We start from the raw sequence: 27,670 nt of genomic DNA, 5'->3' as shown, positions 1-27,670 counted from the left end.
AGTGAAACATAGCTTATTTACTGTATTCTTCCACAGTAATCACTTTCTGTAAATAGATCTTTAAATCTTGTTCTTCTCTTGTTATATTTGCTGTGCATGCAAAGACAGAGGTGAAATGTGAGAATCTGTTTTTCAGGGTGCTTGGTGTTTACTCTGCTGTCTCGGACTTCAAAGTGAGAGTATTTGTGTGACAGTCTTGCTGGGAAAGGAAAGGCCTTTTTTCTAACACATACCAAATGTAAATGAACTGTGCAGATTTTTCAGAACATATCAGAATTAGGAAAGCACAATAGAAGCATTTTTTTTTATTCTGAAGTTTGGTGGAAACAAATATTTTAATATGATCAAAACAAATCAATACAATAGATGATGACATTTCCACATAATATTGTTTGTGTGCTGTATAATTTTATCAGTAAGCTGTATATCTGTGCAAATGTAATGGTCATTTAAATTGAAAATGTGTTGTTTGTTATGGCAGTGCGATACCAATCCATTCATACTTCATACTAGTCTACTCCACTCAACAACACTCTACTTCACTCTATGCCTTCGATTCTATGCTGCTCTAATCCACTCTATGACACACCACTCCATTCTGTGACACTCCACTACACACTACAGCACTCCACGTCACTCACCTTCACTTCACTTCACTCTAGGACATGCCACTCCACTCCTCTATACAACATGCACTCCACTCCACAGAACACAGCATGGTACCACACGCCACTCTACAACATGCCACTTGACTATACTCTATGCCACTCCACTTGGCATGCCACTTCACTCTTCACCACTCCACTTTATGCCACTTTACTCAATGTCACTCCTCTGCCACTCTATGACACACCACTCTACTCTATGACATGCCTCTCCACTCTACATCCCTCCACTCTACGCTCCTCCACTGTACAAAACAAATCTCTACGACAAGACAAACTACAAAAGTCTGCTTCACTCTACAACACTGTACGTCGCTCCACTCTATAGCACTCTACTCCACTCTACTCTGACACTTTACTCCAAACTACATTACGCAACTCCACTCTACTTCACTCTACAATATTCAATTCTACTCCACTTAACCACTCTCGACTCTATGCTTCTCCATTCTTTGCCATACCATTCCACTCTAGGGCACTCCATGCCCCCACTCTACACCACTCTATTACATTCTATGCCACTCCACTCCACATCACTCTAAAAAACTCTAAGCCATTCTGTGACACTCTATGCAGCTTCCTTTATGCCACTGTACTCCACTCTACTCTATGACACACTACTCCACTGTACACCACTCAACTGTTTGACACTCTATGCCACTCCACTCTACTCCACTCTTCGCCACTCCACTCCACAAGAGTCCACTTATCGATATTTCACTCAACAACACTCCATTCTACTCTGTGCCACTCCACTTTATGACAATCTACTCCGCTCTTCATCACTCTACTCTACAACACTCTACTCCTCTCTGCGTAACTCCTTCAACATCATTCCACACCACTTTACTCTACACCATTCCACTCTATGACACTCCACAACACTATTCAACACTCTACTCCCTCCATGGCCAGGGCCGGACTGGCCGTAGTGGGCACCAGGCAATCCCCCGGTGCGCCGCACAGGTGGGGGCCGGTTTTGGGCCCCTGGGGGCCGTGTTTGTTACAGGGCCGTTTTTGCAGCATAGCTGCAAAATCAGCCCTGTAACAAAATTGGCCGAAAACCGGCCCTGGCAAAGAGCTCGGCGGCACCCCCAACCCCGTGGGGGGGGGTCGTCCGAGCACTTTGCCAGGGCCAGTTTTGTTTCCCAGTCCGGCCCTGTCCATGGCACTCTATACCACTCCATTCTGTGCCACTCCACTCCACTCTTTGTCACTCCACTCCACGATAATCTACTCCACTCTGCCGCAACACTCTACTCCACTGTACGCAACTCCTTCTACTCTATCCCAAGCCACTTTAAGCCACTCTATGCCACTCCCCTCCACATCACTCTATGCCACTCCACTCTACGATACTCTGTGCCACTCTGCTCCACTTTATGCCACTCCACTCTACATCACACTATGCCACTCCACTCTACAACACTCTGTGCCACTCTACTGCACTCTATGTCAGTCCACTCTGTGACACTCTACTCAACTCTAGCCCTCCACTCTCTCCCTTCCACTCTACTCTACTCCACACCACTCCACTCTACTCCCTCCATGACACTTAACACCACTCCACTCTACGACACTCCACCCTCTTTTACACCACTCCACACCACTCTATGCCACTGTATTCCACTCTACGCCTCTCATCTCTCCGGCACTTCACTTTACTCTATGACCTCTCACTGGCAAAGCAATACTGAAATTGGTTCTCTGTACTTCTATCTATAGCTGTACATCACAGTCAGTAAAAGTTAGGCATGCTAATAATATCATTCAGTTGTAAGTGCTCCCATACAACACAGACAACGCTGCAGGGAGCCACTGCAGTAGGATCAGGACAGTAGGGGCAGGAGGTGGGCGTATACATCCTAGAAGCTTCAAAATCTTCAGCAAGCAGGTGTGTTTAACAAAATGGAAACTGTACTATTGTTTGCGATAGTGTTCTAAAGAGGTCCCCGAATGTTTGGCTTTAAATTTGAAGCCTGCTGCAATCTCTGTGAGAGGCCCTAACTTCACTGTGGATATTACATAGCATTTCTGTTCCGCATCTAGTGGGGGAGCCCGCCATTATTGGTACTGCCTGAACACAAAAGTAAATAAAGAATATTATTCTAAAAGCTTACCCACACAGATTATGTCATAGGAATTTCATTGTGCTCAAAATAGTTGGAAGCTAGAAAAGTCTAAAATAGCATCTGAAAAGCATTGATTATTTATATGTATTCAATATAAAATGGAGATGGTGGATTGAAAATTTGCTTCACAGTGTGCATGGATAGCCAGTGCCTGCTAAAAGCACAATTATGCAATTTATTTGGTGGCAGGTCGCTTTCACAAAACTGTATTTTTAAAGAACATACAAGGCAGATATTTATTTAACAACAGCGACCCTTTTAATTATTATTTTGAGAAGAAGCTATGAAAATAAAATGCATGTGGCATTATACCATGTTCATCACGGATGTATACCAGAAAGGATCACGTGCAGGTGATGTATTAGAGCACAATCATCACATTGATTAAACCAAAAAATTAGCTCCTTTAGAGTAATTATATAGAGTGAGTTTGTGATGAATGTACTAGTGGAAGAACATTGCCATGACATTTTGTACTAGGATTTCACTTTGGGTTCAGAAACTTTAAGTCTGCGAACAAGAGTAGTAAATCAATCAATCAATAATTTATTTGCAGAGTTCACCAAATTACCCGTCAGGGTGTCGAGGTGCTGGAGATGCAGTAGCTGTATGGAGGTTGTTTACTCAAACGAGCAGGTCTTTAGATCTGTTCTGACTTGTTGGAGTGATGGTGCGGTCCTGAGGTACAGGCTCCAAGCCTTGGCTTCCAGATGCGAGAAGGAGCATCCTCTGCTGTTGGCTCTAACGATCCGTTGGGTGTCTGCGATGGAGAGGGAGGCAGAACAGTGGTGTTTGGATGGTTGGTGGAAAGTTAGGCGGTTGTTGATGTATGCTGGTCCTCTTCTAGATCGGAAGCCAGTGTAGTTTCCTTAGGTGGAGTGTGATGTGGGTCTTTCTTGGGATGTCAAGTATGAGTCTTGCCGCTAAGTGCTGTATTGTTTTGAGTCTCTTCAGGAGGTGTGCAGTGATTCCTACCTAGAGTGTGTTTCCGTAGCCCAGTCTGCTGGTGAACGAAGGCCTGCATGACGGTTCTTCTGGTGTTTACCGGGAGCCACCTGATGATCTTACAGAGAACGCAAAGGGTGTGGAATCAGGTGGAATAGACTGCGTTGACTTGTTTCTTCATGGATAGCTTGTTATCCAGGACGAGGCTGAGGTTGCTGGTGGGGTCTGTTGGGAAGGAGTGTGTGTCGAGCACCACTGGCCACCATGGGTCATTACACAGCGAGGTGTTGTTCCCAAAGACGAGGGCTTCTGTTTTCCCCTAGTTGAGTTTAAGACATTTGTCCTTCATACGGCCTGCAACATTCATCATGCAACTGTGGAAGTTAGCTTTTGTGGTGGAGGGTTCTTTGAGCAGAGTAGTAGAATTATCCTTAAGTAGCATTTATAACAAACATACAATATGTATGTGTTTCAATTTGTTTAACAACTCTTATTGCCCAGCCTATGACTTTTAATGCACCTATGACAGGTGTATTTTACTAGGCAGAGGTTGTCGACAGAGCAATTTATAGAAAAATTATAATGGGTGTTTGTGGAGACTCATCACATGCATAGCCCACCAGTCCTAAAAAAAACTTTTGCCGGGCCTAGGTCACAAACTTCAAGTGGGACCCCTCCGTGGCTTTTTAGAAGCACAAAATGGAAGTAATATAAGGGAATACATTCAGTAGCAGCTCCAGCTTGGTGTGCCTCCTAGTGACAGCCACCATTAGTTGCTTCATTGTAAATACATCACAAAGGCAGCAATACAAATCTCTGTGCAAAGTTTCTTTTGTGACATATAAATATATTTGGCAGCGTAGGTCCTTAAAAAGTAAATAGTCTCGGCTGCCATTCCTTGTGGCAGCCCTGGAACCAACCAAATCTATATAAGGATTATTTCAACAAACCAACTCTTCATTATTGAGTTAACAAGGTCGTGTTTTTTTCTGTTTTGAATTAGATATCTTGCTATGAGCATGTTTAAAGGGATAACCTCTGCCTAGACTCTCATTGCGGGTGACCCGGTAACTGACGTGATATTTATCTCACCTGACGAAATCGACTCCTCCGCGTTGGAATTTAGCAGGTGCGGTTAAGCACCCATTTTTATGTTTTGGGGGAATAACATGAGTATTTTGGATCTTATTGCACCAAAATCTGCATATTCAGGAAACACAGGGCGTTTCCCACACGCTAAACATCATCAGGTTTGAACTGGTGTGTATTACAAAACTCATACCTGTAATATGTGCCGTGCCAGGAGTTACCGCGCATATCACGATGAACCGGGCCGCTCATGCTCGTTCGTGATATTCTCACTGTAAGATCTATGTAGCAGTGTTAAGCAAATAACTATCTGAGATATAGTTAGCAAGAGAACATTTCACTGAGATCTATTTGAAACTGTATTTCTAAAGGGAACACTCACATGCCATCCTTTTGGTAAGGGAGCCCTATGAGATTTATTTGACGGTCTCTGGCATTTATTTCTTTTGCGAGCATTTCTCTGACATTTGATATGGAACAAATCTGATATTTATTTGGTAAGATATCACCTCTGTGACTGGGAGGTCTATTTGGTAAAAAATACACCTCTTTGCCACGTTTTGGTAGAATAGTGCATAGGTGAGTGTAATTTGGTAACAGCAGGGCTCGAGTCGTGGTACCACGCGGGTGGACGGCGTCCCCCCACTTATTTTTCCAGGAGCTCGATAACGGGAGCAAATGGAGCCACCCATTCACTCTTTGGCCTCTCTGGGGCGAGATCGGAGCCCATTCAGAACGCTGCTCACGCGCTGGCTTCTCTGATGCAATCGCATCTAAGGGGTGAGCGAGGGGAGGCAATGAGTCTGATGGTGCAAGCCACCTTTCGTGGCGTCACTTCCTGTTGTGACGTCAGCGTCCCCCCACTTCTTTTTGTAGGACTTGTGCCCTGGGTAACAGCACACCTCTGCGATATTCATTTGGTTGAACAGAACTTCTTGGCAGAGAACACCTCTGTGAGATGTACTTGATATGACTGTGCTTCGGGGGAGGTATTTCCTATGGGAAGTCTTCCTTCACCAGTATTTATTAAGAAAGTACTTCTGTGAGAGGTATTGAGCATGAGAACACTTCTGAAAGATGCAGTTGATTCCGAGCACTTTAGTGAGTTTTAAATATTGTGGGAAAACCTCTTTGAGATGTAGCTATTGTTCCAGAGAGAGAACCTCTTGACATGCATGCACTATTCAAGCATTTTTGCAATTTGCTCATTAGATCCCCTCTGAAAGGGATTTAGGTTAACACTTCTGCGAGACGTATTTGGTATGAAAGCAAGTGTATGAGATGTATGAACGATGAGAGCACTTTGGTAAGATATATTTACTACGAGGGCATCTCTGTGGGATGCACTTACTATTCAAGCACTTTTGCGATTTGCCTATTAGAGCCCTTTTGTGAATTGTATTTAGTAGAACACGTCTGACTTGACTCTCAATAGAAGTGCGAGTCAAGCAGTCCAAGGCTTTCAAAAGGGAGGTAAAGTTTCAGTGTAGGAGTAAACAAACAACTCTGCGCCCGGCACTCTGATAAATCAGGTCCAGCCCAATATGAAGTTTTATATAAAACAAGTATTTTTCACACACAATAGCTCAAATTGACCACAGTCCCTTGCAGAGATGTGTCTAGCGCTTCAGGCACGTTCACACAAGTCGCGCTTGTCTAGGCCAACTCCCACGTTTTGAAGTGTCTAGGTCATATATGAGGCAAATCTCTCACACGTGCTATCCCCTCTAGGCTTCTGTTCACGAGGTTCATAGCAAGTGCCTGCAGATCTCTTATGCAATTCTCACACTCGGTGCATCGCCCTTTAGTTCCCAAGTTTTAGTAAGTTCATACTCAATGTGTCTTACCCAGGAGTTAGCAACAATGTAACGGTGCCCTTCTATGCTCTGATACATGTTCCGGTGATTCCAGTGCTGGGACGGAAGTGCTGAGGCCTGGCGTCCGGCAGAGGACCTTTGGTGATGCTGGAACCTTCTCTTGTGGTGGAGGACCCCTTTGACAGATGTAGGTGGTCTGACAGGAAAGCGTTAGCATCCCGCTCTTTCAGAATCTTCCTCGGTGGGCAGGTCCGGAGGTTGAAGGCACGTAAGCGGCTCTCGAGCTCCTTGAGCTTCCTAATGCGATCTCGGGCCGTGGGCAGCAGCCCCGAAATCGAGCAGGCCCCCTCTCCTGACAGCCAGGCAGTCCCCGTGAGTTCACCTGGTTCCTTGTGTGATGACCTTTGTGAAGCACTTGAGTGGCAGACCACCAATAATTGCTAATGAGTGACGGCGCACAGAGCACAGATGAACGGCCTTCGGGCACTGCGGCGGGCACACAGTGTAGTCGGCCCCAGTGGACCTTCGGCCTCACATCTTGCTCACCAGGATCGTCGTCTCCGGATCCCCATTGGGCTTTGCTGCTGCCAGGCTCTCCTCCTCCTTACAGGGCACACTGGTCTTGGCAGGCAGGCAGGATGGTGCTCCAGGCTCAGGCATCTGATCTTGTGCTCAAGTGCTCTCAGCATCCTGGGCAGTTTCCTCTGCCCAGCTGGAAGACCAGCAGACCTCAATCCCTGGTCCTGGTTGCAGTAGCTCAAACCACGTTGATCATGTCACACCTCTGAACAGAAAGTGGGGTTTAAGCTTCCACTTTTATATAGTCTCTCCAGATACAAATTTGGCGGGTTTTTATAAGATTGCAGTATCATCCAAGGTTGTGAGCGTTGTCTCAGAGTTAATTTGTCGTCAATCAGCGAGTGCATGCTGGCTGCCTTTTTTACGGCCTGCTTAAATAGGGGCGCAGGTAGGTTCTTTTGCCATAATGGTGCCAATTCAGTGATTTCCAAGGAGGAGTTTAGATACTTCGCATACTGGGAACTAGGATTCCTTTGCATGACTTCCCAGATTGCAAGGTTAATCTCTATCTTGCGGTTCAACCAGATGCTATACCAGAATTTTACTGTCTCATATTTTTTGTGCAATGTTTGAGTCTGCAGGCCGAATTCCTACCGAACCTGTGCCGGTGAAGCGTCACGTGGTAAGCTAAATACCCGTTTATACACTCTAGTTTGAATTTTATCCAAAAGCAGAGCGCTTCGTCCACAGTGTACCACACTGCCATAAACTATTGTTGGGAGTAGCGTGGCTTTGATGACTGTTAGAAGAGGAGTAAAAATGAGCTGTTCAGCTGTTTAGATAGGGTGCTGAATGCGTGTAGTAGGGCTGCTCCTTTCTTCTCAATGGCATCAAAGTGCGTGGAAAAGGTGAGCCGTCTGTCCAGGTGTATTCCCAGGTATTTATAGCTTTCCACTGATTCCAAATTCTTATTATCAAGTGTAAAGTTTGTTGGTTTTATATGACGATGGGTTATTGTCATGACCTTTGTTTTTTTAATGTTTATTTCCATAAGATTCTGTCTGCTGTATTCGGCTAGGTCTTGAATAAGGCGTTGCAGGCCTATTTTAGTCTGACTAAGGAGAACAACGTCGTCGGCATAGGAGAGGTGCGTGACTGGCAGCAGTCCAAGCCGTGGAGGGTGTGCGTTGATCCTGTCTAGCTTTGGTGTTAGTTCGGCCATGAATAAATTAAACAGATATGGGGCCAAGACGCAGCCTTGCTTTAATCCTTCGTACGTACTGATCTTCCGCGTTAGCCGATTGCCGTTAGCAATCTTGACCTGCATCCAGGTGTTGCTGTATAGTTCCATTATTGGATTCAATACTTGGTAAGACAGAACCAAAACTGTTTTGGGGAATTTAGTCCAAAGTTAACGTGGCTAAAAACAAAACAAAAAAAAACAATAGAACTGTCAAAAACATGACGAAGAGAAACTTTTCTGCCTTTTGGAGACATGATAAATTAGTGAGTTGTTTGCTCGCTGCTCACATCTGTAGTGATGTGCACGATTGAGTTCTAAAATTTTGTCCAGCTTAGTTTTTTTATAATATTCAAGGTAGGTACACTTAGTTCAAATAAATGATAACAATGAAATGTGTTATTGAGAGTCCTCCAAATGGCAATCTTACAGGACAGCAGTTATTTTTATGAGGCTCATGCTAGTAAGGCAGAGTCATCAAACGGGTCTATGTGACCTTGGTGCCTCTTCAAATTGAGACTGTTTCTGAAGGCAGATTTCTGCTGCGCTGCTGCTGCACACGCAGATCTCCCAGCATCCTCCCCGACCGCTGTCGCATCCTGGTAAGCGCCAACCTCTTAGCTGTTTTCTAGCCGAGTTACCATGTGAGCGGGGAGATGAATCAGCCCCATCCTCCAAGGTGCATTAGCACCATGATGAATGCTCTCGCATTAAGGCAGCTCGCTTTCATTATTCAGCAAAATTGTTTATTTTGGGCCATGGATCTGTTATTCTGACACCTAATAACACATTTAACCTCAGCACCTGTTCCACCCCGTGAATGTGCCAATCTCTGAGGTTAACCCTTTGGTATCCAGAGCTTTTTCTTGTCTTGCACAGTTTGTTTCATTTCCCCGTCCGTTGGTGCTCTGTTCTAGAGGTGCAGTGTTTATGTAAAGTGCTCTGACGCTCCAGGGCCTGATACGCGCTATATATTAACCCATGAATTAATGAATAAAAAAAAACATAAAAGGCGATTCGGTTGCAGATCGAAATAGGAAGTGCTGCACACAGCTTGAATAATAGTAAACCTTAGGGTCTTGCCCTATCGGATGTAATCTTCATAGCGTTCATATATCAATTTTTTAATCATGATTACTAAATTCTTTGGAAATTTCTAAGCATCTGTACTATCTGGAACAAGAAAGGATGCACAGCGAAATAACTTGATTTTACCAAAAACTTGCAATATGGTCACCTGAAGAAGCTAGGATTACTACTCAGACCTCCTGGCCTCACAGCTGGCGGTTTACTTTGATTCCACATTGCCTTAATACATTTGGGAAAATGAGTGGTGTCCAATTGGCCAGGACCCGAGTTGAGGGAGTTAGACATTTACCTAAGGATTCCAGATTGTGAGTCACTTAGAATATGAGATCAGTTGTGTTTACGCATCAACATGTTGTGGTATGATTCTCTATGCAGTACCGTGATTTGTCTTCACAGAAGCTCACTGTATGCCAGGGGTGTCGCGTTTTTCACCCTTCGTGAGCATTAAACGCTCACTGGGGTCGAATGGATCTTTTGATCCAGTAAAAGAGTGTGACCTGTATATATATATTTTTGTACGACCTTCTTTTGTATGCCAATAAAAATTTTCTAAATAAAAAAAAAGAGTGTGATAGAAGCATAAACCAAAACCCACCAACAACAAACAATTTAAACGCATTATGCCATCTACGAAAAATCCAATAAGGTATAAAGCAGCCGCGGCACGTGCAGGTAAGAGCTTTTCGGCGGTGGGTCCGAGGTGGGGGGGGGGGGAGATTTCAACAAACGACGACGAGGTAAAATGTATTATTTATTTAATTTTCCCTTGTCGTCTATCGAAATCTCCCACCCGGCCCCACCGCTCTTACCTGCACGGGAGGCGGCTGAATAAAGTTAGGGAGTTTTATAACACACTCAAGCTTAAAGTCGTATGGACTGTTTCGCAATGCCACATTATAAAAAATACATAATCACCACAAACTATCCCTCAGAACGCGTAGAACGCAGCTCTTCATCCCCTGAGATATCGCAAGAATAAGGGCCATGTTTTACCCTTCCATCAGTTCCTCTCCAGCATCTCAGGGCTCACAAGGGCGAGGTTCAGGACCTTTGCATTGTCCCAAGGCTTTATTTGAGAATAGCGTGATATAACCTAACGTCTCCTCTCCAGTAACCCTCTACTATTCCAGTAGAAAATGCCACTTTTCATTGTGTAACTTGGTAGCTAACTAGTGGTTCAGGGTTGAGGGGCTGCCTGGTGAATAATGTTGGAGTAATATTCAAACCCCAAGCAAACATCACCAAAGTACATTTATGGTATGCACAGATTTTTTTCTTCTTTACATTGGATGGTCCCTTTAACTTGCAAAGAACGAGCGACATGTCGGTGCAGAATGTTCTTTATTCTATGGGCACATAACAAAATGTAATCTCTTAAAAAACTGAAAGCTAAGCGTACCAAAGAAGGGGCTTGATATACAAAGCCCTTTTGGTGTTGTAAACCATGAGATTTGTAAAATTACAGTATTTTCGACTGCAATTATTTCCCCCAGCAGTTAATAAACCCTTTTGCGAGTTGGAAAACCTTTCCAACTCACAAAAAGGGTCCTTCAAGTCACTGAAAATCACGATTAGGAAGGGACATGAAAGCAAACCTTCCCCTTTGAGAATTGTGACGGCAGCCCCTGAGTGAGCAGACAGTGATCCATGGACCAACTGCATGCTTCTTCTGATGTTTTCCCAAAGGGAAATATTTTTTTCAAGCAAAGCCTTTCCCTTTTTGAAGAACACAGGCCGTTTTGAAAAAATATTTCCCATTTGTTAATGCGGACACAAATGGAGGTTTGCTGTCCCTTGCAGGCCATCATCCCTGTGCTCGTAGCTAATCTTCCACCCTCCCCTTGCCCACCCTCCAGCCTCCATGTTGATGTTTCTCACCCGGATGTATGATGTTACAACGCACACTTTTACAACGCATACCTTTACAACGCATTTTTTACAACGCAACATCCATTACAACGCATTCCATTACAACGCATGCCATTACAAAGCATACTACCATTACCACGCATACCATTACAACGCATTACATTACATTGCATGTTTGGTAAGTATTGGATAGTGTAGGGGTAAAAATTACTATTCTAACTCCAGGGGGTGCAACAGTAGGGTAAGTGTTGGATAGTGTAGGGGTAAAAAATACTGTTCTAACTCCAGGGGGTGCAACAGTAGGGTAAGTGTTGGATGGTAATGTTATGCGTTGTAATGGTATGTGTTGTAATGACTGAGTTGTAATGACATGCGTTGTAGTGGTGTGCGTTGTAGTGTCATGCGTTGTAATGGTTGCGTTGTAAATGCATGCGTTGTAATGGATGTTGCATTGTAAAAGTTTCGTTGTAATGGTAGTGCGTTGTAAAAGTTGTGTTGTAAAGGTTGTTTCCCTTCTCACCCATGTTTCCCCTTTTGCGCTTGACTTCCAGAGAAGATGAGGATAATTGGATCTACTTCGCCATAGAGCAAATGACCTCCACGAATGTTGGATCTGATACTTCAGTTCCACTTGTACAGGGGTGTGTAGGCACCAAGAGCCTTGGACGTACAATCACTGCGGGGGGTGTCACAGTGGAGGCGGTCAGGCCCACCGCTTGCTTCCACTGAAGTGCTCGCCTTCCCTCTCTGAGATAACACCAGCTGTGCTCATGCCCACTATGGCAGGCTGCAGAGTGAGTGTCACAGAGGAGCAAAGCGGTCGCTCCTTTCCGCACCACAAGTTTTAGATTTTACTCCAGCATCTCCACAGTTGTACAACTTCACGGTTTTTAGCTATCTGTAGGCAAAAGGCTATAGTGGACCACACTGCTCTAAGTTTGATGAAAAGGGTGAAGGGTGCTAAAAGGGATATGGCCTAAATAATTAAGGGAGTGGCTTAACCCCTTCGCTGCGGGAGGGAGGGGGGCCACGCGTGGCGCTGCTGTGCTTGTGACGAGCTGAGCTCGTCAAGAGGCACAGTGCAGCTGCACTCATGACGAGCTGAGCTCGTCACAGCCACACCCGTTTTGGAACGTTCAGCACAGCGGGGAAATTATGCCCGCGTGCGAACGTTCCAACGGCTGTGACAAGCTCAGCTCGTCATGAGTGCAGATGCACTGTGCCTCATTACGAGCTGAGCTCGTCACAAGCATGGAAGAGGTTAACACATGGGAATTACAGTTCTGAGCTTTACACAGCATGCAGACTGAAAAGCATTTAGGTGCGTCTTTGTGTGTTTTCTGAATTTGCATCCAGATATGTCAACAACAAACATGCTTAAACAAGCCAGACCTACTGCCTTTGTCAGTGCTTGTTAGGTGTTTGGTATAAATACGTAATAACATGATTTTGTGTAAATAATTAGAACTTTTCATTACAAATGGTACATATGTGATCTTCTCTATGTGCACACCGGAGAGAGGCCAAGGATTGAATTAGCAAGTGTTACAGCCCACTTAGTCAAACTGCCTCCAGCCTCAACTCCAAAGTTCTTGATCATGCCCCAAGCAAAACTCAACTGGACACCTAAATGTGACTCAGCTCACATGCACTAAACAAGCACTGGAAAACCCAATAGATCAGTCTTTTAGAGCCGAGACCTCTTGGCTTTGGAAATACTCCGTAAAGTAAATTCCGACTAGGATACAAAATTGCACAGAGAGAGCATTTGCGAATGTTAGTAAATTCAGACTTTTTACTTATCTTAAACATACAATGTATGTAAAGTAACATGTTACTAAATCCATTGATAAAGCCTGCAGGCAAGACCTATTGGCTTTGCAAAGGCTTGTTATTTGACTGTGTTTTCGTCTACGCAGTTTAGTTTGTAGGATAACCAACTTATTCTAAGACACAGTTTCTCTACATTTCACTATAAGGAATGCTGTTTAAAGACTTGAATGTGTCTCTCCACTGCATTTAATTGACCTGTTTTGCTCTTGTGTTTTCGTATGATTCATGCCTCTCAACAACCCCTCCCTTTCTCACCCATTAGGTGGAGTGGCTGAAGAATGAGGATGTTCTGAACCCCTTGCAGGATACCAACTTCCTTATCACCATTGATCACAACTTAATCATCAAGCAGGCCCGGCTTTCGGACACTGCCAACTACACCTGTGTGGCAAAAAACATCGTTGCCAAACGCAGGAGCACCACAGCGACTGTCACCGTGTTTGGTAACTATCCAGTGTTATCTCGTATCTGTCATTGTATCAAAGGCATGTTGTGGTGACTTAAAAGAAAGACTGATTACAGGGCCCACCATGAACTCACTGTCATTTATGGCATAGCGGCAGGGCACAGGTTTGAGAGCGTATTAGTCTTGAAGTTAGAGTGTTTAATTTGTGCTGGTATTTGTAGGTGGTGGGTACTGGCACAAATTTTGGTAAACTAGGGCTCATTTTTCTTCATCAAGCGAAAGAGAGGCCTAGAGAGACAGAAGGAGGGAGAGAAAGATAGCAACAGCGGCAAAAGGGAAAGAAGTGAGAAAAAATAGATAGGAATTGCAGGGTGATAGATGAAAGAGTCTTGACCTGGAATCAAGACAGGTTAGTCTTTTCAACAACCATGGCACTCAACATCATTGTTGAAAGACTCCTGGGAAAACCTTTGGGCACCTGCATTTATTTTATTTGTTGCCAAATTGGCAGTATAGACTATAATAATACTGATCAACCTTTGTCTCCTTTCATAGACTCTGAAGTAATCCTTCCTGGCTATTATAACTCCCTCTATCATAAGTATGTGGCCGTGTGAATTATTTAAGTTTGACAAACTGATGTAGCCAGGAACTAATAGTACCATACAATGACAGAATGGGGAACAAAGAAGCGGTTTAATCTGCTACATTTACAGAGAGTGAACATACTTCTAACAGGACGGCAAAACTGTTAAATATTTCCCTTGCAGAGCAGAGTTACTTACTAAAAATGTTGCTGTTTTAACTCTGATGCCCAAAGCAATTTAATTTTTTTAATGGGGTAATGAACAGGGAACTTAAAGAAAGAATAAAAAAAAAGAGCTATGAATTGTAGAAGGCTTGAACATATATAAATCAGATGGTGACAGATAAACTGTGTATTTGAATCCTCAATGAAATAACAGAGATACTGCCAAATATATTGGAGACCGTATTGGGGATCAGGAATGTATCAGGGGACTTAAATTGGCATGAGGGGCACCCGTACTTAAAAACATAACAAAGTGGTTCTGAAAACTGCAGTTTAATTGTTGAGGGAAGTAAGAGCCAAATCTAGAGATACGTGTTTAACATGCAATGCAGAGGTACCAATCCCAGCAGAACCTGCTGATGCTTTATTACTTCTGAGTAACCGAGTAACGCTGTGTAACAAAACCACCTGTTATTTAAACACCACAAGCGAATTGAGTTTGTGCTTTAACTATTCAACTGGTTAATACTATTAATATATAACATCATAAGAATAAACGAATATTTATTTCAGTTACTGTTAATATATTACATCATAAGAATAAACGAATATTTATTTCAGTCGTTGTTTGGCTACTTTTGAGTGAGAAAGAAGTAAAATGCTTACTGCTGACTCTAAAATACTCCAGTGCCCTCCTCATTAGAGATCCCCCCACAATCCACCATGTGATGGTTAACTCAGAGTCAAGTTGAGTTACTCTGATCATAATCTGTCTTTGTTCCATAAGGAGGCACATAATGACATGGTCTGCTTGTAAAAGCGCTGCTTGCTCACTCACACTCTCTTCTTTATCTACCCTTTAGTAAATGGAGGCTGGTCCACGTGGACTGAATGGTCCCCATGTAACAACCGCTGTGGCCATGGGTGGCAGAAGCGAACAAGGACTTGCACAAATCCAACACCCCTTAATGGTGGACATTTCTGTGACGGCCACCCCTTGCAGAAGCTTGTCTGCACGACCATGTGTCCAGGTAAACCCAACTTCAGCATGTAGACAAATTATATGCAGGTACATTTTCTCTCAGTCTCAGATGTGCATTGTCATTTCTGTTTTATAAAATGTAATATTATTTCATGGACTTTTTTAATTAAATGGTAGTAGACTGAAAATAATACTAAACTCTATGATGCTCGTCAGTGACACATCTAACAATTTTCTCTGAAAGGTGTAAGCGAATATGGTGCTCCGTGAAGTAAAGACTGCTTAAAGACCTTGCTAGGCACATTTACCACTGTAATGAATAAATCTTCCTGTAATGCAATCTAATTATAGAAATAAATGTGCCATGCACAGTATCTTCCCGAGAAAAACAAATCTCTGTGTGATATATCAGCGCGACCTAACATGTCTGCACAGGACATACCCACCAACAGGAGCAGGTAGCCTGAACAGGTACGCCCGCATGAACAGTATTGTCTTGGGATCCAGTCTCATGTAGGGGAAGAGTTCTCACTCTCACCAAGAACGATGGCCTTGCCTTTTCTAATAAGAAACATGTGTAACTAGTTATGATAGGAACACTCACGTTTTGGGGCGGTCTTACCTAAGCACGCTTCCATCATTGTCTTCATCCCAAACTCAAATGCAAGTTAGAAACGCGTTGCTTTCTATGTTAACCGCTTAAATGTAAGATCAAGTGGCAATTTCAGCTGACGATCTGCTAGTTGTAGCAAGCGTGTCTGTTTCTCTGCATACTCCTATACCACAAAAACCCTACATGGACTCAAGTTTTTACTTTTGTAAACACTACATTGTCAATCGCTTCATCTGATGTGTATACTCCTGAATTGAGTTTGATTTGAGTATATAGTACAGAAATTATGCATTTGCGCCATCGTATCGGCAACAGGGTGCCTGTGCAACCAAGACTCTTTAATTTATTCTACCAATAAGTTCTTGTATGTCACTGTATCAAAATCGTACAAAACATGTAAAAAATAATATCTCAACTGCATGGACTACCACAGTATCATCAATGTAAGTTAGCTTAGGTAAGTTTAGACTTATTAAATCTGCTTCCTTGACAATATAGTGGTAGTTACTCTAGTGAATGCAACACTGATACACAGTATTCTAAACATTTAGTTTGTGGAAGGAGTAAGGCAGTAGTCTCTTACTTCCAACCCCATGAATAGACTTGAGCTTGTATTTATATTAATATACTGCTCTTTTTATCTGTTCTTTGTTCATTCCTTGGCACTCTGGGGTACAGTGGATGGTGGCTGGACAGAGTGGAGCAAGTGGTCAGCCTGCAGCACAGAGTGCACCCACTGGCGGAGCCGCGATTGCAATGCACCAACCCCAAAGAATGGGGGGAAGGACTGCAGCGGCCTGCTCCTGGACTCCAAGAATTGCACCGGCGGGCTGTGCATGCAGAGTGAGTTATCACTAATTAATACACTGTGCTTGAATAACTTGTAGGACCCTAGACATTATGCTATTTTAGCCAATGGGAATCCTCCGTGTGTTTTCATCAGGGTACTGACCTCTGATATGGCTGACTTTAGCGGCAGCGCCAACTGGCATCTTGTGTCAGTTGTTAGACAGTAGACAAAAATCCTAGCAGAATATAGAAATGGAAGAAAGTAAAAAAAATAATGCCAGATATAATTCTGCATGTATATTTCTTACAACATTTTTAGCTGAAGTCGCAATTTCAAAATTCATATTGAATGTATATATCTTTGCCAAACATTTCTCGTTTTTGTTTGATTTGTTAAGTATCTGTCGAGCCAAAGAGAGGGTGACTTGAACAGAGGAGTATGAAGTAGAAAGATGTGTTTTTAGGGTATGATTTAGGTTTCGTTAGATGTTACTTGCCTTTGTGTTGTCCTTCTTTTGTTTCTTGTGTCATAATCAAAACGTGGAAGAACAGAAATATTTTGTAATAATGACCTCAACATAAAAATTAGATTGTTTGACAGAAAACCGAAGATAGCACAATTTCAAAATAAAAAAAAACCCAAGAAGAATCATATCTTCTTTTAGAAAAGATTCTGTCAAACGCTGGAAACGTTCAGGTGTGGACCACATATAGAAAATGGGGGGTAACCTTAAAAAGTATTGCTCCTTCCAGGGATTTATAAAAGTTGGACCTATTGATTTTGGTGCCAAAAATAAAAAAAATCTGTGATTTAGACATTATTGCAATATAGCTGATTAATTACCAAATGAACCCAACACAGTCAATAATACATTCTATTTATTAAAACAAAAATGTGCGAGTGGAACATTTAATTGTACTAAAACAATTGATGCACCGACCCATCCATGCACTTCAGGTCATAGGTGAATCCTGCAAGATGACTCAGCCTTTCATGGTGGGCGAAAGGAGTATCATTACGCTGAGGAATTCTTACAAGATGCTGAGTAAAATTCACTTTGTAGTGGAGTTTGCAGTATGATTATTAGTGGGATTATTAATATTATCATTATCATCCTCATCAACTTCCTCCTACTCCTCATCCTTTTAGAGGCATACAAAAATTAACCAAAATCCCTCCTCCTTCCCAGTCGCATCAAGGAAATAACTCTCGCTCTACCCTCTGGTGAATCATTAATATTATTATTATTATTATCATCATCATCATCAATATTATCATCAGTAGTAGTAATAATAATCATCATTATCATAATAATACTAAGACTACAGCGATAACAGTGATATGTTTATTATTAAAATCATCATTGCTCGCGGAGAGACACAATAAAACATCAGAATTCCCCATCACACCAATTTTCTTTTGCTGATGAAGGCTCCACCCCTTCCATTTGGCGCCTCATGGTCATGCCCTTCTGAAGTGCTTTGCAAGCTCCCTCCTGCACGGTGAGGCTGCGCTGTGACCGCGTGACTAGGAGGGGGGGCTGCCTGCCAGCGGAATCAGCCCGTCAGGAGAGTTTCAGGAGCCGCCTGCCTCGGGCCCTGAGAGACGGCTGTCATTTTGGTGGCAGTTCAGGAGCTCTGACAGCAGAGGCCATTTCGCTCTTGCGGCAGAGCCAAGGTACATAGTGTAAACTGCCTGAGCGAGGAGGCGCGAGCCGTCATTGCTGGCTGCGTTCTAGTTCCAGCACACAGCTCAATCTACCTTGCATGGAAGCCGGCTGGAAGGACTGAGGTCCACATGTACTAACACATTTCCCCATAGACACAGAATAATAATATCCACATTTGTAAAGCGCACAATCACCCGTTAGGGTCTCTAGGCGCTGGGGGCCGTCGGGAAGATTAAGCAAGCTATTGCCCAGAGTCACATGGTGCTGGGCTAATCTGCCGCCGGTGCCGGGGATCGAACCGTGATCCCCAGATTCCGGAGTCAGTCGCCCTGGCCGCGGCGCCACACCTCTTCCTCAAAGAATGAGAAAACCCCTTTGATGCCTCAGGCCCTAAGACAATTAGGTGCTTAAGTATACCTTGTACATGCCTGTTAGTTGTGCATAAAAGAGCAGAGGTCTGGGGAGAAAGGAAGGGGTTAGCTTACCAGAAGTAATACGTTAAAATATATATTTATGTGATTGGTGCTTTTTGCACTGCTAATTAAAATGGTTCATGTAGACACCAACAATCGACCATCAGAAACTTAGATGTTCAAATGTATAATCTTATGCTGTTCTGCATAAGGTTCAGTTGTAGTTGCTCACAAATTGCAACATTTCACATTCAGCCAGCTGTCACTCTGCAGAGAAACATCCATGCATGGTAGCCAGGGCTAGGCAGAAACTGGACCTTGTGTTGTGCTTCAAACTATGTTATGGTCTTCCAATGCAATATGAAGTCTTCCTCTAAGGTACTTTCATGAAATAAAAGTCGAAATAGTGTGTGGCAATACAACACTACCTCCAACTCAGCCTTATCACTCTCACAAGTTAAATCATCTTTAACACCACTTATACCTTTAGCAAGGGCAGCATCATTGAAATATGTTGCTGACACACGGTCTTCATCGATCACTGAGTGACGTAAACATAGACAGTGGTGGTACTCCGACAAATGAACACAGATTCTTTCTCAGGTGTGTGCCTTTAGTAAGGTCACATTGGATGTAGCCCTTGCATCATTCTCTTCTGTTTTTGTGTAGCAGTAAAACACTGGTCGAATTTCAGTGAGTTAATCACCGTTCATTTAAACAGTACAGTATAATTTTACTGAGGTAATCTCTGGAAATCGTGAGTTTTTTTCTGAAAACAAAGTTCTCCAGACAAAGTTATCCGGTTAGGTGGTATTGACTTTGAACAAAGCAGAGCCATTTTAAATGGTAAAATTGTCAATTACCAGTTCCAGCAAGGAAGAAACTCCCACTCCCCATGATATAGAGCTTTGGCCCCAGAAGCTGCAAGATTCTGAGATATAAACACTTACCTGCACGGGCCACGGCTGGGTTAGGCCCTGATGTCAGTAAATGATGATGACGATCAGGACCATCATCATCATAAACTCATAATAATAATAACACTGAGAACAAAAATACCACTGATAGTCATACTGATAACTCCACAACAAGCTGGAAAGCGTCATCCTTCTTAGCTGTGGCTCACCCTGCTGTCTGATGTCCCATGAGGTCTGTACTGCGCATCAAAGCCGATCATATTAATGAATGCTAAACTGTCACTGTAAACAAACTACTCATTACATTCCACTTGTCTTTCTGTACTGTGCGTTAATCTTTTGTTTTATTAATTTAATTGTCACCTTCACTGGTTTCATCCTTTTGTGTGTTCTTCTTTTATTTTCCTAACAGATAAAAGGGTTTTAAATGAACCAAAAAGTAATCGTAAGTGTCCATTTCATCTATTATTTCATTTGTTCCCATTGTCGTGCATTTTGTCTTCTATTGTCATCCTCGCTGGCGAGCACAGACTGTCCTTCTGAGAGAGGGTTACATTCAGATTATCGTGTTATTCCAAGGGTGGTCTCTGTAGATTTCGGTAGGAATAGCTGGATATTGAAATGGAAGTTAAACATTAGATTCGGTTTCCCCTTAGTGGGCGGCGGGGGGGGGCACACTTTATTCAAGGACATAGCTGCCTCTGATTTAATTGTCATTAAAGCTAAACTTGCTGTGTTGTGATTTGCTGTCACAGCACATAGCACTGCATATCTCAGCGCTGCTTAGCGTCACTAGGTGCCACGAGTTCTTTACGCTCATGTTTGAGAACTGAGACATAATAGTCATCATCACATTTTGATCCAGAGCCAAAGAGAGGAAGACTGAAAAGAGAAAAAAAGAGGAAGAAAAAGGGAAAAGAGAAGGAAATTGAGAAAACAATTATTAAAAGGGGTAAACATCCTTTACAACGCAACTTTTACCACGCAGTGCCTTTACGACGCAACTTTAACAACGCAAACTATTACAACGCATAGCGCTGGGGGGCTGTCTAGGATAGGGAATAGGTTTAATGTACTATCCAACACCTTCCCTACTATCCACGGGGACTGGAGTTGGAATAGTAAATTAAACTATTCACTATCCAGCGCCTAAAAGCACTATGCGTTGTAAAGGTATGCGTTGTAAAACTTGCGATGTAAAGGTAGGCGTTGTAAAAGTATGCGTTGTAACGTCATACATCCATTAAAAGGAACCAGCAGGAGTGATATAGAGAGAGACAGGAAGTGTACGGTGGTGGAAAAAGTGGTATGAAGTGGAAAGGCAAAACTGGTGGTGGGCTCCCAAAAACAGCTTTACGCTCTTCAGGGGCACTAATATGTTTTTACACATCAAGGGTAAGTGGACCTTTAGCTGCTTTTTCCTACCAACTGACATTTTGCCAGCTGCACTGCTGCGCCTGATAGCTCTGCAGCAGTTCTAGGTGGGAAGATCCAAAACCAATAGAGGAGTGTGAGGGGAAATTGGGTGGTCCAGTACACGTCCCTCCACCCGATACTTAATTCATAGTCTGGGGGAACTCTTCCATTAAATAATTGACTCATCACTGTTGTTGGTTAGAAAGGTCAAACTAATACAACAGTTTTTCCCCTGGACTTACTGTTAAAATCCAAACTTTCGCTATGTGGATGCTTAAGTATCAACACAAGACCAACAGATGTAAAAAAAAAAAAGCAATTATGCTCCAACCACAATATTTATAATCTCATAAAAATGTCATAAAATACACAAAAAATACTAGGCACATTTGTTATTATAGTTTTTGCAGCATGAATCCCTACCTGAATTCACATGCTGTGCATTTTTCCGCCATCTTGTGCTTAGGCCTGGAATTGTCTCTGTTTCTTTTTTTTTCGTGGGCATTGTCAACTTCCATTTGGTGTTAAGTCTGTCTGACGTCAGACACAGCTCCGGAAGTTCCTGTGTGTGGCAGCCATCTTCAGATTATTTTTTACACATTTGGTCCTGGAAGCAAAAGGAGATGCTCTGAAATTTTTAAGAAGATTCCTGAAAATGTAGGTCTTTTGGGCAAAACGATTGCAGAATGAAGTATAGTAAGGTACCAGAGAAGGAAGGGGACCTTCATCCGTAGAAGCAAGTCGGGGGATCTCTTCAGAATAACACATGTGGCCGGAGGATTAAGCAAGGTAGGGGTTCATTGAAAATACTCACTTTAAATTTTGTTCAAACTGTCACCACATGTTTGCACAACACAGCCCGCATGAAGTTTATAACCTGCCTACTAAGTGACCACAGGGACAAGGACTGTGAGGCCTGTGCTGCATTTATGCCGAAAACTCTCAAGGCCTGCCGAAAGCAGAGAGAGGAACATCACACAACAATGTACCACAACCAGAAGCAACATGTTTTGCTAGAAGCTTTGGGCCTCTCAAGCGATGAAGAGGTACATGATGAGGCCACAGAGTTAGCCCACGGAGGCTCGGATATCGAAATCCTCGAGGGGAACACCAAAAGGAAACGTGCGGTGAGGACAGTGACAAAGGATTTCGAAAAGAAACCTGAAAAGGTAAACAAACCCCCAAAGTCCTTGGATATCAATCACAAGCAAAAAATGAACAAGGCAGCCCAAGCATCAAAGCAAACGACGACCCAAGGTCCAGGGATATGCGATGAAGGCAAATCATCGAAAATCAACGAAGACCAGTTCAGGTCGAGAGGCCCAAATGAAAGCACCACGCCTTCTGAGCCAGAAACCGCAACACCAAGGAGAGAGCATCTCCAATGCAAGATGTCGAAAGAGCACATGAGGTGGAAAAGAAGAGAAGGAGATTAAAGTCAGAAATGGTAGCGCTCCTTCAACGTAAGAACAAGTTCAACAACGCACTATAGTAATTCAGGATTACTACCAGACCTTCCATGACTTCAGATGTCGAAGATGAAGAGACTGCCCTTGAGGCACCGGTGACTCTGGAACCTCATGAGGAGAAAGCCGAAGAAAAAGTCTTCAATCCAGAAGGGAAAGAAGCAGCAGGGAGCTTCGAGGAAGAATGGAATGACCTTGATACAGAGATCCCAGTGTAGGAGGTTTGTAGTTACCCCTCGATGTCTTCTCCACTAGACAATATTGCCTTTCTGGTAAAAAGGGAAGCAGACAATTTCGGAGTGCCCGTAGAGGAACAGAAAGGAGGAAAATGGAGAGAGAGGCAGCAACTCTATGGCATATTGCCAATTCAAATGCTCTCCTCGACAGATGTGGCCATCAACAGTGGGAGGAGATCGAGGAGGTTGTGAAGAAGCTCCCATAGGATGACAAGAAAAGAGCAAAATCAATCATTCAAGAGGGAACAAATATTGCAAACACTTGCCTAAAGTCAGCCTGGATGCAGCTGACACATTCAGTAGACATATGTGTACAGGGCCCACTCTCAGGAGACACAACTGGCTCAGGATGTTAGGCTTCAAAGAGGGAGTCCAAACCACAATAATAAATAAGCCTTTTACTAGAAATGCCTTGTTTGGCGAAGAGGTAGACTAGTCCTTACAACAAATAAAGTAGGATTAAAAAACAGCAAGGGCGATGGGTACTCTATAGTACAGAGGCACCTTCAGAAGGGTAGAAAATAATCTCAGAAAACCAGCAGGAAGGGGAAATTTCTCTGCAGCAACAAATGCAGGGCAGTGTACAACAGACAACCCAGAAGTCCGGATATCAATCTGTCAAGAACCCGCAAGGCAGCCCCTTCATGGTAGAGGAAAGGCTAGAGGGCAGTCCTCCAGGGGGAAGGAATAGGCACCAAGTGACTTAGAAATGAAAACTGCCACACACCTAACACCAGTGGGAGGCAGAATAACTCATTGCCCACAAGAATGTGAAAGGATCACCACAGACTATTGGGTTTCAAACGTGGTGCGCTACGGCTATTGTATAGAAGTAACAAGCATTCCACCACCAAACCCTCCAAAAAGGACAAGGTTTAAAAAGCAATGCTGTTAAAGTTGAGGGAAGAGGTAAAGGAACTCTTAAAGAAACATGCAAAAGAAAAAAGTACCAACAAGATATCACAACAAAGGAAACTACTCCCCTTACTTCTTCTTGCCAAAGCAAGACCTTACTCTAGGACCATTCCTGGATTTCAGATTCATAATCAACTTCACCCGCCAGAACACTTCAGGCTAAAAGAAGTAATCTCACCCATCCAAAAGGGGGACTGCAAGGCAACCATAAACTTAAAGGATGCCTCATTCACTTACCCATGAATCAATCGCACAAATGGTACCTCTGGTTCGTGCACAGAGATAAACACTACCACGCACAGGATCTTCCGGGGCACCAACTGACATCACACAGGGGACAGACCAAACACCAAATGGTGGTCAAAAAAAAAAAAGAAATAGAGACAATTCCAGACTCAACCAACTAGATGATGGAATAATGCACAGCATGTGAATCCAGAAAACTCTTCAAGCTGCAAAACCACTCCTACCGGTAATTAACCATTTGGTTAGCATTCATTGGACCAGATACATCATCAAAAACATTTGATCCAAAAATAACATAGAAAACAAATGTCTACAATCAAAAATACTAAAATATTATTGTGTCGATGCAGCATTTTGGTGGCTCCTTGACCTTTATCCCATCTTCTTCTTCAGGACTAAAAACTGCATTAAAACTAGGAGAACCATAAAACTAGTGGTTAAACAGATTATCTATGAATGGGCATACAATGGGCCAGTTTTGACTGTACTCAGCAGCACTCATTAGAACATTGAGGTTAATCTGGGGTGACATGACAGAAGAGCCAAAAACGCACTTAACGCTCCAGTATCTACATATAATGGGGGTGGGCCGGCATCTAATCAGGTGGTTAGCAGAGTCTCTACGGTCACATGCAGCAGCCTCACTAGAAAAACTGAAAGGGCACTAGGATGCAGACCAACAGAGAAAAAGCATGGACCGGGAATGGGCAGCAATATTTGAAAGTCCCACCTACATTCCGAGAAATGCCAGGTTTAGGCTCATAAAATATTACATAACACAAAGAGCTTACATGACACCGGCCTCAATCAACAGAATATTTATTTGCGTTGATGCGCGGTGCCCTCGCTGCAAACTGGTGGGAGGAGACCTCATACATATGCTGTGGGCGTGCAACAAACTGGCTACCTATTGGAAGATTATTACAACACACTTGGTGCGCTGCACAGACCACACACTAGAATGGAACTGGGAGGAGTGCCTACTGAGACTGTACCGGCGGCAAAAGAAACATAAAGTGACAACTCGCTTTATAGACCTGGGACTTATAGTAGCAAAGTGCATCATCACTAAACGCTGGAAGTCCCCTGACCCCCCGTCAGTGAAGGCGTGGAACCATTCTATGCTGTGCTGGGCGCAGGCGGAAAGTGAGGCGCTCCGACGTGAAGATGTCATTGGTATATGTAAAACACCCCTAGCTGTAGCTTGGGACACAATACTCATGGCCTCCGAGGTGCGTGGCAGGAGCACTTGGAGACACAGGGGGTATCCCAAATGGCAAACAGGACTCAAGAGCGCGCAGAAGGAACCCAACAGTAATTAGAGCCCCCCCTCTCACTAATGAGCACAAATCCGGAAGCGGAGCATAGACAGTACACACATATTGAGGAGCACACAAGATACCAGACACTGACACTGAAACATAAATAAACGAAATGTTGGCGGCAGGAGGGGTGGAGTGACATATGACAGGCTCAGTAGTAGCAACACCATCTGCGCATACTATAGTTATTGAGTGAGAGGCGATTTCCCCACCCCTTCCCTCACCCTATTGTTCTCCCCCCATGAGCTAACATGTTATTACAAGCAATGTTGTATCCATTCTAGACTAATGTTTGTTGACAAAACACTATGTTATTAAAGCAAGTGCTGCCCTGTTTGGTTTCTCATTACCAGATATGTGACTTACAGTACAAAGGTTAAACATTTGTGACAAGTAGCGTTGATAACAGATGCTTATAGTCAATTTAAGTCGTCTGTAATTGCTGTAATACATGGACATTTTTTCAAACTAATAAAAGAAATTCAAACAAAAAAATGATTGGACATACAATGTTGTTACAATAATTCTTTTATACATACCACATATTAAAACAGAAAGACAAGAAAATCAACATGGTGTATATTTATACATATCAAGTATATATTATTCTGCACCATGTGTAATTTCATACTTATTCAATTAATATGCTTAGAGTATATTGTCACAATGAGTATCAAATAAAAAGATCTTAAGGGACACCCTTATTTTCCCTCTTTATATTTTAACTTGTAATAACAGTGTTCTTACCCATTGATATTTCCCAGGATTTTATATCATTTATACTGAAGGTGCCTTGCTTTTATTGTCCTTCAGTATGAACAGTCTGTTTCTTTCCCGATGATGTAATAAACTGTAGGAATAAAAGGCTTTTCTCATTCTTTTATAATGACAATAATAAGTTATTAGTAATCCATATCTGTCACTCACGGTCTTACCTAATATTTTAGACTTTGCAGCTCAATTTTCATGTGGGTAAACCAACTGTGGCAGGTCTACTGTTTCTTTCCTGCCCCTTACATGACCGCCGCTATGATAATGGAGATCTCAGCAGTCAATAAATTGCTCCTTAAAGATACATTTTGAATTACGTGCACAGCATAAAAATCACTTTTTGTAACTCAACCTATATTATATAAAGTCAGTCTTAAATGTGCTCTCTACCCTAGAGGAGCCATAAACTTTTCTATGTTCAGTTTATCACTAAAAATCTCACTTGTCAGTTCGGAGCTGTTCACACAGTTTGTTGTATCTGCTAGTTTACGAACCAACACAGGTGTTGCAGGCTGCCAATACAGTGCCTCGTGCTTCTAAAAACATATATGGCATATTTAGATTAGTAATATGTTAAGAGCAACTTATTTCTATGCAATTTTGCCTAATTATAGCTCACATCGTTAAAATCAGAGTCCAGCAGGAACTCGAACCGTTGTTCGTTTTTGTTTTTAAACTGGGACCTATTGCTATCCTTGATTTATACAGTAAGATGGTTTCCCATTTTCCCAATAGTCCTTATCTATTCAATTGTAACCTCAACTTCATAGCCTGCCTGTTCTTGTACCTGTGGTTACCCATTAGTCCCTTATCTATCCAATCTGTACCCGCATCTTCTTAGCCTGCCTGTTTGGCCATCAATTCTTGTGTTTGTGGTTTCCCATAGGTCCCTTATCTATCCAATACATACACTAGACTTTTTAGACCGCTTGTTCTTGTAATTGTGGTTACCCATTTGTCCCTGTATCGATCCAATCCATACTCTTAGCTTTTTAGCCTGACTCTCAACCTTTTAACCTGCCTGTCCTTGTGCCTGTGGTTACCCATTGGTCCCTTATCTATTCAATCCGTACCCTTATCCTTTTAGCCTGCCTGTTCTTGTCCTTATACCACCCTGTTTTGGCTGAACACAACTGGTTTTTGCTGAACACAACTGGTGCAGTAGACTTGGCTTTTAATTAATGGGTCCATTGGGTTGAGGCATGCTTGAAATGTTGTGTATGTGTTTTAAGGGCTTTGCCATCCTTTCTTGGCCTCAGGGTAACTGTAACTTGGTATCATCATTATTCTTCATTAATATGACTGCCATGTTTTTTTCACATGTCACATCCCAGAGTGTGAGGAGGTTATTGCACATCAAAATTTACTGAGTATCAGATTAGCTAAGCTTTAGTATCACTGAATGTTAACTTAGTCCACGTTCGGTATCACTGGCTAACATTTTAGTTCATATTAAAAATCATTTATGGTTAAGCCATTTCTTGCACATTAAGCACTACTTAAATCACACTATTCACTGGAAGGACCACTGAACTTCATGTTAATTCCTCCAGAGTGTC

General features: G+C 42.8%; 1 protein-coding gene across 1 annotated transcript in view; it reads left to right on the top strand.

Annotated features, from left to right (window-relative positions):
- Positions 1 to 27,670, top strand: part of UNC5B (unc-5 netrin receptor B) — a 388,353-nt gene that overhangs the window by 286,972 nt on the left and 73,711 nt on the right. Inside the window, exons 5-8 of the mRNA XM_078643253.1 lie at positions 13,461 to 13,641; positions 15,219 to 15,386; positions 16,629 to 16,793; positions 20,152 to 20,184. Coding sequence (XP_078499379.1) covers positions 13,461 to 13,641; positions 15,219 to 15,386; positions 16,629 to 16,793; positions 20,152 to 20,184 — 547 coding nt within the window. The remainder of the gene's footprint in view (positions 1 to 13,460; positions 13,642 to 15,218; positions 15,387 to 16,628; positions 16,794 to 20,151; positions 20,185 to 27,670) is intronic.

The sequence above is a fragment of the Lissotriton helveticus genome, chromosome 5_1 (genome assembly GCF_964261635.1).
Source record: "Lissotriton helveticus chromosome 5_1, aLisHel1.1, whole genome shotgun sequence".
In the NCBI taxonomy this organism is placed as follows: Eukaryota; Metazoa; Chordata; class Amphibia; order Caudata; family Salamandridae; genus Lissotriton; species Lissotriton helveticus.
The sequence above is the reverse complement of the archived record's forward strand: the minus strand, read 5'-3'. Positions and strand labels throughout refer to the sequence as shown.